Raw genomic sequence first — 12,914 nt, forward strand, 5'->3', positions numbered from 1 at the left:
GCTCGGTTAGATCTTCCCCGAAATCCTTCGGCAACTCGGGACCCCAGACTGAGAGAGGCCCTGCTACATCGCGGCGAGTTGGAACGTCTTCATTGACAACATCACCATCAGCATAGTGCTCAATCTTGAATCCGCTGGGATCAGCCCAATAGTCAAAGATTTGACTCCCTAGGATGTGCCTCCCAACACCCCAGAGGCTCTTCCAACCCTTCTTCCCCATCCATTCATGTCCTAGCAGCTGGGTATCGAAATCCGCCACCTCGTACGAACTGTGATGAAGGAATGTCTTCTTTACTTCTGGTGTAGCACGCTGCAAGAAGAAGACGTGATGGTCCGAGTATTCCTTCCCAAGATCGAGGTGAATAAAAGCAAGGACATCCACGTTAGAGAACTGTGGGTGATAGAGGATATCGGAAGGCACAAAGTTGAAGTTGGATGTGTAGAATTCGAACTCGCTATCGAACTCCTTGCAGACATACCCGAAGTGGCCGATCTTGTGGATAAGAGCCGGGCCGTCGTGGTAGCGCTGGAACTGACCTAGCAAGATGGGTTAGGCGAGGAAGCCATGTTCGCGGAATCTGGGCTACCCACCAAGTCTTTGCTTCTCAAATGGTGTATTATAGGGGCCTTGGAATTCATGTGTCTCGGATGGGATCTCCGCGTCAACCTGCCGATCTTGTTGACCGAAAATGACGTGGAAGCAGGTGCCATTCGGGCGTGCAAACGTGATGATCTGCCCACCGCCCGGTGCATTGATCGGCATAGGAGCCGACGCACCGGGGATTTTGGCCGCCTTCTGGAACTCCTCTTTAGAGGCTGCGATGAATGCTCCCCCACCACACCTGGCTTTTCCATCTTTGCTCTTCAGAGCGACATAGATGTACGGATCTTTGCCGTAGCCCCGGTAGTATATGGTATCTTCGCGTCGTGTGACCTCCACGAAGCCGAAGTCTTTGGCAAAAAGTCCGAATTTTTCGAGATCGGGGTGCTCAAAATAGATGTGTCCTAGCCGACTCAGCTGCACCTTGGATGGGCAGTTTGAAACGGGGGGATGAGCATGTCTTCCATGACGAGTGCTTTTTTTTTTAGTTGTGTCTTCAGAATCCTTTGAAGTCAACGGAAGATGGAGAAAGAGAATCGTATCGCTCGAACTGACAACTACAAAGATGTCCGGATTCTTGTCGGGTGCTCTGGAATGAGTTGCGGCGATTGATATTATGTAAATCTGGGAGCTTGGTGGATCGACGATGATGTATGTTCGGGAGCACAGAGGAAGCTACATCCTCCGAGCCGTGCGGGGTCAGTGGGGCTAAGTTCCTCCGAGGAGGATCTCATGCTTCCGACAGTCTGGGAGCTAACGGAGGATCGTCTCAAACGGTACTGTAGTTCCTCCGCAATTTTTTATTTGGGCCCTTGATTGGCCCAAATGTCATTTAAAGAATGATCGATGGCGCGCTTTCTCGAGCAACCGAGGATGGCTATTCCATATGCCCTCGTCTCGCTATGGTGAACTCACCGGTTGTCATTGTTGGCGCAGGGCCTTCAGGCCTGATGCTTGGGCTCTCTCTTGCGAAGCATGGAGTCCATGTACGTCTGACGCTTCCGATCACGCCGCTTTCACAGAGCTGATTTATGCAGTCAATAATCCTCGAGAAAGAGCAAGGCATCACCGAGGATCCCAGAGGGGTGTTTTTGGGTGGAGATGCCATCAGGATTCTGTATGACATTGGCATAGGTGATAAGTTGGGAGCAATAGGCCATGGTAGGGATGGATGCGCAGAAACTCCTACCTCAATGCTCTAATTTCCTAACACTTGCTCTACAGAAGTCGAAAAAATTCTCTTCCATAAATCAAGTTTCAAGGACGATCCATTCTTCTCAATCGACACCACCAGAGATGCGCTCAACCAAGCAGTTCCGGAAGGCATCATGCAAGTTCAACCAAGGCTCGGTATGTCAGTTAAGCACCATGTATGGGGTTGAAATATGTCTAACTTAACTCCAGAGCATGCGCTACGATGCGTTGTGTCAGAATCTGCATTCTGCGACCTGAAGGAAGGATGCGAGGTTACTGCTCGTGAGGAGCAGACTGACAGTCTCAGGGTGGACTATATTGATTCGTCGGGTGTCCCTGGACAAATCAATTGCAGGTGGCTCATTGGAGCGGACGGAAAGAGAGGCATCGTTCGAAAGCACTTTCTCGAGCCAACGGCCGATGTCAGGCAGGAAACGGGCCTGTTCCGGTATGAGGCTACATGGCTCGCGGCAAACCTGGAGATTCGACCACCGACCCCTGAGACGCATCCCGAGTTCCCTCTTTGGAAATTGGGCTTCACACCAGAGGGAGTGTACGACCTTTTCTGGCCCAAATTCTGGCACTTCTGCAGCCCTCCCGGTAACCCAACCGCCTGCGGCCGCTTTGGCCCTCACGAAGCAAGGCTTTGGCGTCACGAGATCGCCTTGCAGAATTGGGACGACTCAATGGATCCCAGCGGCGTGCTTCTACAGCAGCTACTACCTTCGCTGACGCGTGACACTGACGAAAGCGGACAGACCCTGTCCTGCGGCGCCGTCTCGTTTCCTGTGGACTGCATCAACATTCTGCGGTGTCGACCCTTTGCTTTCACGCAGAAGGTCGTCAATAGATGGTTTCACAACCGCATCATCCTTATAGGCGATGCCGCACACGTCTTCCCGCCCTTTGGCGGCCAAGGCATCGCTTGTGGCATCCGGGATGCTCATGGGTTGGCCTGGCGCCTCGCTTTGCTCGAAAAAACAGGACCCTCTCGATCACTAGCCAATAGGCTCCTAGGTATCTGGGCGCTGGAGCGGAGACAAGGCGTCGACGATTCCACCAGGTTAACGATGATAAATGGCAAGATGTGCAACGAAGAAGACACTTTCACATCGTGGATACTCCGCAGCACTGCGGCTCTGCTCAAACGCATCCCGGTCTTGTCAGGCGCCCTGCCTCCAAGCATCCAAGATGACCGACTTGGGTACAAGCCAACCAAGGGCGGATTCTACCTCGCAGGACTTGGTGGTGGCGGAAAATTGGCCCAAGTCTATGTTGGAACAGGTGGTCAAGGGTTATTGCTCTCGGACAAGATCCTGGTCAGACATCCAATCCTCACACTCCTTATTGTCGGACGGGGTGACGCAAATGAAGAAACCAAGGTCAAGAATATTCTTCGCGCTGCGGATTTGCCCACTGCTGTCCTTTCAGAAGAATCTGTTGTATTCCTTGATCCAAACCCAAGCATCATCGAAGCACCTACTCAGCCCCAGCAGTACTCAATCCCTCGCAAGCAAGACCTTGCTGGTGTGCGAATCCTCCCCGGCTATGACGAGGGCGCATACATGACCCGGCTGAGGCATTCGACTAAATTTGCAATTATCAGGCCCGACACGATCATATTCTCAGCAGTACAGACGCTTCACCAACTCGAGCAGTGCCTTGTCTTACTTAAGAGACTTTTGGAGCCTTAACAAGGTGCGCACGGTGATGTTCTATGAGCATCAGCGTAATGAAACCGTAGAACTACACAGACATTTGCGCTATCCTCATGTTTTTATTCGGTTTGGAAAGCAGATAGGTATTGTTATCACTGAAAAAAAAAAAAAAAAAAAGAAAGAAAGATTTGTATCATTCAAGAGTAAATGGATAATGTCGCTTGACCAATGCATCCCTTCGTGTAGTACTTCGCAATCAGCCTCAGTAAAATCTCATGACGTTGCTAAAAACGCCTGGAAACAGGGGATGAGCTCTGTATTGGCTCATTGACATCATTTCAGGCCCTGCCCTTCACTGCTTCCTATATGCTAGCTGGTGAACAGTGTGCAAACGTGCATGTTTTTTAAGTCACATCACGGAACTGGAGTCACTGAAGATGAGGCGAGTCGTAATCTACGGAGAAGGGATGAAAGAGAATACGATTAAGGCCTGGGTTGTACAGTAACATGTCAAAAGTCTGTACCCACCCACCCAATTTCCCAACCACCTCATTTTCAACGCGCAACTTTACTTACATATTTCTCAGCCAAATGAAGTCCAATTATAATCATTCGTATATATAATGAAAGCCCTGCTCTTTCTCTTTAATATTTGGTATACCAACCCCGTGCCCGAATGCAGGCTCGCAGTCTTTTCTCGAGAGACTTAATACAGTTAAAAATCTGCTCTTGGGGAATTGCCCTCCACACTTCCTCCACGCAACGTTGCAATTCTGCCCTGTCCGCTTCGTTGTTTTTCAGATCCTGTAGATGAGTGTATTTCTTGCGTAATTGTCGCTTTAGAATACTCCAAATATTCTCAATGGGACTGAGATCCGGGAGTGAGGCGGCCAATCTAAAAGCTCAATGCCGTATTCAAGCAACCAAGTCATAGTCGCCTCAGACGTATGAATCCTAGCATTATCTTGCTGAAACACACGGGTGCCGTCGTAGTGAGGCAGAAGTCCCTCCCCAAGGACTTTCCTATAGCTCCAGCCCGAATAACCTTTCTTTCTGGCTGTCTGATCTCGTGTCATAGACAAAATAGAGGTACGACCTGTCGGCCAAATTCCTGCCCAAAACATCATAGAAATCGTAGGTTTAACGTGGTCTCCCTTATTCACTAGTTCCTTATTATGCTTTTCATGAGGAAGCCGGAAGGCGTATGCGTTGGGGCTGCCGCTTTTGTTCTGGACTGTAACTTCGTCCGAGTTGATCATCTCGACGGTTAGCTAGGCGACAGACACTCAATCTTTAAATAGTCATACCTCCCGCAATTCTTCGACTTCGTCGATCCAACCTTGACACCAACGTAGCCGAATAGCTGCTTTTTCTTTATCTAACTTTGGCCGGTCGAGAGCTTTCCATTTGCGCCTATAATAAAGGGAAACGACGCGTTGGATTGTCCGGCGGGATGCATAACCATCCAACGCGCCGACAAGCGCGTCCCATGAGATAAAGCGGTCTCGCCGAATCATACGCATAATATAGCGCTTCTGCACTCTATTGAGCTTCTGCGGACGGCCGCTTCGAGGTCGATTTTTAAGCGTGGCGGAAGTATTGAATCGATTGACAATCTTAATGACGGCGCGATGGGTTGTGTAAAACTGATCGCCGACGTACCTCGCGGACTTACCTTGATGTATCAGCGCAACCATAACAGCTTTCGCCTCCGTAGAGAACTCTTCATGTTTCTTGCGATTTGGACATATAATATCCCCTAAACGACGTTCCTGGGACATCGCGTTGAAAAGTTGTAGGGGTGTAAAGTCAGAGGGGTGGTCGAAGTCGCGTCGCGTTTTTGGCGCGGGCGCGTCGGGTGGATACAGACTTTTGTCACATAATTGTAAGGAAGCGTCCGGAGTTGAAACTACCTCAGCCCCGGTTCCACGGATTGGCGAACTTGTTTCCGGCCGTATCAACCCCCCAATTTCAAACTTCCCCCTTTCATCATACCGATGGAAGCAAGGCAGCAGCCCTATCGCCCATCATTCAAAGATTATCTTATTTCTCAAAGTTCCCAGGGTCGGGACGTCCACTTCAACGATGTCGCCATCGCTTAAGAGGCGGCGAGGCTGTTTGAAAATGGCCACTCCGGCCGGGGTACCAGTCATCACGGCAGTTCCTGCGGGTATTGTCGTACCTGCGATTTTGAGCGTTCATCAGTTGAGTTCTGGTGCAAAGAGCTCAAGGGCTCCCGAACTTATGGGGAAGAGGGCATTCATCTGCAAACATACTTCGGCTCATCCAACTCAATAGCTCAGCCGGCTTCCACACGAGATCTTCAGCGAGCTTTGCCTCCTGCACAACCTGGCCATTCAATCGCGTGACGATTCCGAGACCTTCACCCTGTTTGAAGATATCAGGATGTGTAAGCGCTGGCCCAATAGGGCAAACTTGTCAAATGCCTTGGCGAAGAAGAATTGACCTCCAGCATTTTCCGGGAGATGAAACAGGCGACAGGAGATATCATTGCCGATGGGGTAGCCGAGGATGTAGGACTCTGCTTCATCTGGGCCAACGTCCCGACAGTCTCGAGAAGTCACAAATACAAGTTCTCCTTAGAAAGGGTGAATGTCTTCTAAAGAGACGCTGGAGCTGTCAATGCAGTGATGGACGCACCTCGTAGTCTGGCAAGCTCGCTGCGCAGAATTTGCTCATCACTATATCCTCGTCTGGGTTGGCCAGAGATGCAGCCGGCTTGGTCCACAATGAAGGGTGTTCCGTAACTGGACGCTGGAGCACACTATCAGTCTCCGCCTCCTGGATCGAGAATCGGAGCGTGGGGTCAACCGGCCGACCTTGGCTTCCTCTGCGTGCGACTTGTAGTTCAAGCCAATGCAGTAGAGCGGTATTCCGGTCCGGTTTGGGGAACCGTCGCAAGGATCTGCAGAATTCTGGTCAGAGCCCTATCCAATCTGTAACTGGTCCCGGCTCAGCGCTGTAACCTAGCTGTGCGCCTACCTTTCCGACCGTGACGGGTTCGCCACCATTCCTGGCGATTAAATCTTCGATGGAGACATAGCCCTCGAGCTGTAGCCCAGGACGAGCGCTCTCGATGCCACCGATGCCACCGATGCCCACGTCAGCAAAGTATGTCTGACCGTCAATGGCGGACTCAAAACGAATGAGGGAGTGAAACGGTGCCATTGCTGATAACGAGAGCGCTGTAGACAGTACGACGAGTACGGGGTTCTGGATGCAGGCTACTGCACAAAAACTTTGTGGCGAGGGTCTAGATATGTGTCAGCGGCGTCTCGGCAAGAAGACAGAGAAAACTCGGTTGCTTAGAGGGAAAGGGCTGGCCAAGCCACCTTGGCTAAGAGATACTCCTCGGTGGAACTCCCAGAAAACTTTACTGGAAGTTATGGAGATCGGCGATCTACAAGCCCCCGCCTTTTAAATGTGTGGGCGCCGGAGATGCCCGATCCCCGTAATGGTGGTGGGCTCGGCCACCAAAAGCATTGGTTTGGTTAAGTGGCTTTAGCCTCTCCGCCACTGGTTAGCAAAAGTGGGTTTTTAGCCGAGTCCAATCGCGGCTTTACTATCTTCCGTCTCCGCCATGAGTCCCGCAACCCTGCAATAAGTTGACGAGACCCCCTTCGCTTCCTTGGAGACAGACAAGTAATCAATTCGTACGTCCGCCTGATGCCTGGTCACAGACTACTGCCTGTGTGTGCGAGGAATCATCCAACAGCAATATCTCCCGAACTATGGACTATGCTCTTGAGCTCGATTTTCCTGGCTCTATCGATGCTGCAGAGAGATCGATAGGAGACGCGATCGATCTCAACTTGCCCACGCCAATGTCGTGGGGCAGTACCCTTCCCTCCCCAGACGGCCGATCTGCGCCGGATGGGCCTCTGAGGACTCGCGTGTGCGACCTATGCATCTCGTCTGTTCCCTCGAGTCTCCAATTATTGTCACAGCTTGCTGACTGTACCAAGAAAAAAGTCAAGTGTAGTACCATGTTTGACCCCTTGGTTTCTGAACTCCTCTAAAGCTATGTAGGCGATATGAGGCGACCCACGTGTTCCCGCTGCCTGGAGAGTGGGCGGATCTGTGTATACTCCACATTCAGGAAGAGACCCGGCCCAGTAAGGGGATTCCGCAAACGCGCCGGTAAGAGGTTATTCAAGAGAGCCCGGGCACCTTCTTCCTCTTCTCTGGCTAACATTATCTACTCTCTAAGTTATAGCGGCACGATCCCCTCAGTTACCCGTACCAGACACCGCTGAGGAAGCCCTTCTACGGACTCTGCAAGCTGATCAGGTGTCCCTCCCGGAGCTTGACAGTGCGTGTCTCGACGCCCAACACGTCCTTGCGGAACCAACATACGACTTTTGGCAGGCGTTAGGTTCTTGGCCGACTCCAGTACAAGATCAGCCAAATGCCGTTGAGTCTTCCTTGACCTTTGAGCACGAGCGCGAACTGTAACCCCCCCCCCTTCTTGGTCAAAACACTTTTTGTCTAACAGGGACGAATGACCCGCCAGTCTAAATAACTTCTTCGATCATATCCATTCATCCATGCCTCTCTTCCGCAGAGACAAATTTTTCCGGCAATTCGAATCCGGGGCTGTGACCGGAGACCTTCTTCTCGTCATCTTTGCGCTGACTGTCAAGATACTTGGCCGACGCGAACTCTGTAGCGACCCACGCCTCGAAGAGCGTTTAAGGCATCTTCGGGAAAGGAACGGCCTAGATTTGGAAACATCAGCAGCGCGGTGGTCTCTCGATGATTTCAGGCAGGCTTGCCTGCTCGCCTATTACGAGTTTCATGAACACCCAGGGGAGAGGGCGTGGTTGAGAGTTGGCCATCTCACACGCAAAGCTTACTCCTGCGGACTTCACCAGCTTGACAACCACGACCTCTGTGACGACAATAATAATGATGATGAGGATGATGACAAAGATGAGTGGAGATACGTCTGGTGGTGCATCTTCTGCCTTGACTCATATTCCAACATCACAGCAGCGAGTCCATTCGTCGTTCATATCGAAAGCATTAGGACGTCTCTCATCACCAATCCAGGTCGAGAAAGAGGCCGTAAGGCCCAAATATTCCTGCCTGGTCAACCAGAGATGTTCTGGCAGACGGTTGAGGCGATCACATCTCATGGCCATAATGTCAACTTCAACCTCCACATCGTAACGACCGCCATTCTCAGGGAAGCCGCCACGCTCTACCGTCTATGGTGGCAGAACCCCTCCCACCGCCTGCAGGACCGTCTAACTGCGCTGGAATATCATCTCACAGAGATACGGTTGGCGTTGCCACTCCGATATCTCAATATTGCACGCGATGCTTTGCACGAAGAGTCTCACCATGCATACCACGCTCGATTGATTTGTGTCCTTCACTTGCATGTCTCTCGTCTCCTCATCTGCCTGCCTCTGCACTTGCAAAAATCAGAAGAGAAACGACGAGGTGTGTGGTATAAGACCCTGGAGTACTGCCAGGACATAGTTGCAGTCGTCAAGCAGTGGGACAACCAGCACTCGCCGAGCGTCGACCCAGCCGTGTGCTTCATTATCTACACAGCACTGGTAATCCTTCATCTCCACTATAAAATCATGAGCAGTTCCTGGCCGGACCGCTCAGCTGGAGTAAAAACGCAAGAAAACATTCTTCGACTCTTCTTGGAGCAGTTTGCAACCTTCTGGTATCTGCCAAGACTGCTCATCAGTAAGCAGACTCACGGCCCTAGCATGGTAGCATTATACCTGACCAAACAAAATGCAGTAACTTTCGACAAGTTTTCTCTCGTTTCACACGATGCTGTCGGGCTGACAGACGCGGCGGCCGTGCTAAAATACTTTCAAGCCCCGTTGCATCGCGGTTGGCTAAAGTTTCTCGATCCTCAGCACGGGTTTTTGAGCCTTTTCGCTACAGAAGAGACAGGTCGAACTTTCATGGAACAAAGCTGGGATTTCAATAATCGGCAAGCAGCCTTTTAAGTTTCCTATCAAGGGTGTTGGGTCGTTCTATCGCGTACACCATGTCAAATGTTGTTCAAGGCAGTGGGTTGGAGGACCGAAGCTTGCTCCACCAACATATGATGAAACATAAAACACCAAGTTACTCCGAGGACCGGATGTGTAAACAGGCATTATTTTGCACGTTAGATAATACTAGGCGTCTGCTCAGCCTACTTTAGAGATGCCAAGCGGTAGAGTAACACCCGGGCCGATTTGTGATGAATAAGGCTCGGGGCAGCACCAGTTCCTCCGAGAGGTGAGGCTTGTTGCGCGGTCAAAAGCTAACCCATATCGACTGGTTGAATGTGTCTGGTGCTCAACCGTGTACTAGCTCATAAGTTCGGACGTGACCTTACTTCAGCCCCTAAGTAGCCTGTTTCTCAAGCTTCTCATTTATCCCGGTTGAGGACTCGGTTACCCAAAATTGGTGATATGGGGTAGTCAAAGAGAATGATCCATGAAGAAAGATGTATGAGATGCGATTATATCGTTTCACTAGCAAAAATGGACATGGTATGCATCACGTACCCAAACCCAGTAGTTCTGGCCTTTCTTAAGTCGTGCTATCTTGCGATCAGTGTTATCCATCTACAGTACCTGAGATGCCCAAAGCCCTAAACAAAAGCACAGAATTACACTGTAAGCAAGTCTTTCACAAATTAGGGGGGAAGGTTTAATCCATGCGCTAATTCTTTCGTGTCCCAATTTCATGTCCACGCGGTACTCGCGCCTCACTCTCTCGTTCCGTTTTCCCTTTTTGCTTTGGAAATCGCGCAATTACCCAGCCGTATCAACTCTGCTATAAAATCATCCACCATCTTGAGGTGTTCAATTTCGTATTCTGTTAGCCTCCGTATCGGCATGCTTCTAATGAGATCCGCCGCGGAGCTAAGAAGCTCCAGATCGAGTTTCGCTTGCGTATCAAGCGGGTTCAGTAGAATGTTGAAGAATAATGTCATTATTGCGGCAGTGGGATAGAAGACGATGATCCTGACGATTGACTGTTAGAATGTTCTCGTCGATCATTCGGTGGACTTAACTGCCTTGTCCTGTTCGGCTTAAAGAAGAGAAATGAAGGACGGGGGAGGGAGCAGAAGGAGAGGTGCGTTTCACTTACCAAAAGGCTTCACCTGCAAGTCCATCAATGGCTGCTTGAAGATAATACAAAGTCGATCGACTCGCCTCCAAGGCCAGCGCTAGGCTTGAGTCAATAGCGCCGCTTCTTTCTCCTTCATAAAAGCTCACGTCTAGACTGATAGGGTAGCATCTGCCACTTGCTCGGTGAATGGTGGCCATGAGATGATGGTACTCCAGGCGCAAAGCGATGTGTTGCATGCTCTGTGGTAAGTTCGTTTCTGGTGCTAAACGCGGATGTTGAGAAATTGAGAGCGCAGGGCGAAATTTAAGTGGAATCGATAACCGCCAGGTCTCAATCTCATTGTCCAGCTCCCGGATATCACGGAGTAGTTCAGCGTCAGACTTCCCGAGAGCCTGAACCGAGTAGAGTAGTCGAAAAGTCTTTTCCTTTAATTGAGCAAGTCGTAAGTCTCCAGGAAGATATGGAAACAGGCTCTCGTCCGCAAACGAAGGGGAGACTATGCCGTTGCTCAAGGCTGGAAGACAAAAGCAATTTTCTAGGTATCCGTTCGGCAGCATGAGGTCACAGTGTTCTTGGCACATGATGGGGGGTTGGCCAGTCCGTAACGCGATGTCCTTATCGAAGATGTAACAGAGCCAAAAGATCATGCGGAGATGGCGGATCTCTCGCTCCTTGCGAGTGACTTCTGCTCCGTAGGGCTTGATATTCGTCTGCGTATGTCCACCAAGCATGAAGATGATGCGGCAGGCAACCGCATGTAGCAGAGCGGCGGAGTGTAAGCGGCCGGAAAATGTTTGATGCATGTACTGTTATCGCAGAATGAGTTATCAGCTTGTCGACCTATGCTTGACGGGGATCCGACACTTACCAGCATGAAGACGGTCTGGAGGGTCACTATGCTAGCGTCCTCGACCATATCGGATAGTAAATAGTGCGCTTTGATAGCACATGCATCGCTATCCACAATGGGGCGCCATGTCGAGTCCCCATTGAAAACGCACATAATAGAGAGAAAGGCCAACACACAGCCTTTAGCGCTAATGCGTTCTAGCGACAGCGGTCCCTCCCAGGGCTCATAGGCCATCGTGACGCTGTCCTGGAAGAGAACAGTGTCGATTGCAGGAAACACCAGTCTGAACGCAGAATTTTGGAACCAATATATCCCCTGTTCGACGATGCTCCTGTCTGGTAACTCATAAAGCTGCTCGAGAGAACCGTGGAGGTGCGAGAGTGACAAGGCGGGTGGTTGGACTTGCTGACGCTTGTTCAAGGCTTTCAGTTTCTGAAATGCTGTTGCCTCGCCTGTTCGGGAGAAAATCCACGCCTGGCCTTCCTCGGAGAACAGTGGCACCCCATCGTGGCAGGTGATGTGGCCCAGGTGACATCCTGCAAGGTGAATCTGTCCATTTGGGATGTTGCTAGTGCTCAGCGCGCTAGGGGATGCAATATACCAAGGATGGTTTGATTCGTAAGCGGCAAACTGTTCCCCAAGGCTCGCGGAGCATTCATCTGGCGCCTGGGCTATCGTCGATGGGGATGACATTGCGGCACCAGAAGCCGGAGGCGAGGAGGGGTCTATGCTCTTTCTGAGGGCGATGGCCCTTGCCAAGGTGTTCTCGATGCGCTCAAGGCGCTCAGCCAACTCTTTTTCGGACCCGAGGCTTGGCCTAGGGCGGAGACAGAAAAAGGAGTGTTAGAGAATATAGGCCGTGTTTACACTAAGATAGTCTCACTTGGTCAGAGGTTTTGACTTACTTGTTCTTGGGCTTCCTCCTCGATCTTACCCGATTGAAGGTGCATGCCAGACCATGATGGTCGCACCAGTTGCATTGCCCGTCTACAGTAGGAGCGTCACAATGAATCTGTTCCCACCATGCAATGAGATTAATGGCTTTAATCACGGTATCGTCCCCACATTTCTGTCTTCCGGGTAAAAGGAGGCAGTGGGAAGGGGGGGTAAGATGGTGGGCCGCCGGTTTGGGGTGGGGTGTTTGGCGGCGCCAATTGGTTGTTGGGTCCAAGGTGGAGTGCGTACCTTTCTTTTATGGCAGGCATCACAGGCCCGTTTTTGCTTCATGTTGGGTACTCTGGATCTAGCAACCAGCGGTCAGTAAAGGAAAGATAGGGATGCGAAGAGAGCGCACAACCGCGGGTGGTTTGCTCCAGGTGAATGGACGAAACCTCCCAATTGAGGACAGGCAAGACCCGTAGCGTAAGGGGGTCGGGGACTGATCCGGTAGCGACAACGGCAGGATAAATGTTGAAACAAAAATGGGGTTACCCCCAGAAGACTGTTGAGACTTATACTTCAACAATAAAAGCGGAAGAAAGGATTCAAAGCC

The 12,914-nt window shown here is 50.9% G+C and overlaps 4 protein-coding genes across 4 annotated transcripts; 2 read left to right on the top strand and 2 right to left on the bottom strand.

The window, feature by feature from the left end:
* Nucleotides 1–1,440: 1,440 nt before the first annotated feature.
* Nucleotides 1,441–3,489, top strand: MRS44_018510 (uncharacterized protein; the record flags this gene model as incomplete). The annotated part of the gene is made up of 4 exons (XM_065615989.1): nucleotides 1,441–1,587; nucleotides 1,639–1,762; nucleotides 1,826–1,951; nucleotides 2,006–3,489. The coding sequence occupies 4 exons, from the start codon at nucleotides 1,441–1,443 to the stop codon at nucleotides 3,487–3,489; spliced, it is 1,881 nt and encodes a 626-aa protein (XP_065472061.1).
* A 1,991-nt stretch (nucleotides 3,490–5,480) lies between these two features.
* On the bottom strand, nucleotides 5,481–6,642 carry MRS44_018511 (uncharacterized protein; the record flags this gene model as incomplete). The annotated part of the gene is made up of 4 exons (XM_065615990.1): nucleotides 5,481–5,635; nucleotides 5,730–5,841; nucleotides 6,115–6,389; nucleotides 6,441–6,642. 4 exons carry the CDS (start codon nucleotides 6,640–6,642, stop codon nucleotides 5,481–5,483), a joined length of 744 nt encoding a protein of 247 aa, XP_065472062.1.
* Nucleotides 6,643–8,021: 1,379 nt separating this feature from the next.
* MRS44_018512 (uncharacterized protein) lies at nucleotides 8,022–9,452 on the top strand (the record flags this gene model as incomplete). Its single annotated transcript, XM_065615991.1, has 1 exon — nucleotides 8,022–9,452. The coding sequence occupies one exon, from the start codon at nucleotides 8,022–8,024 to the stop codon at nucleotides 9,450–9,452; it is 1,431 nt and encodes a 476-aa protein (XP_065472063.1).
* Nucleotides 9,453–10,586: 1,134 nt separating this feature from the next.
* Nucleotides 10,587–12,382, bottom strand: MRS44_018513 (uncharacterized protein; the record flags this gene model as incomplete). The annotated part of the gene is made up of 3 exons (XM_065615992.1): nucleotides 10,587–11,378; nucleotides 11,441–12,239; nucleotides 12,357–12,382. The coding sequence occupies 3 exons, from the start codon at nucleotides 12,380–12,382 to the stop codon at nucleotides 10,587–10,589; spliced, it is 1,617 nt and encodes a 538-aa protein (XP_065472064.1).
* Between the last annotated feature and the right edge of the window lie 532 nt (nucleotides 12,383–12,914).

The sequence above is a fragment of the Fusarium solani genome (genome assembly GCF_023522795.1).
Source record: "Fusarium solani strain SB1 chromosome Unknown bctg00000016, whole genome shotgun sequence".
Classification (NCBI taxonomy): domain Eukaryota; kingdom Fungi; phylum Ascomycota; class Sordariomycetes; order Hypocreales; family Nectriaceae; genus Fusarium; species Fusarium solani.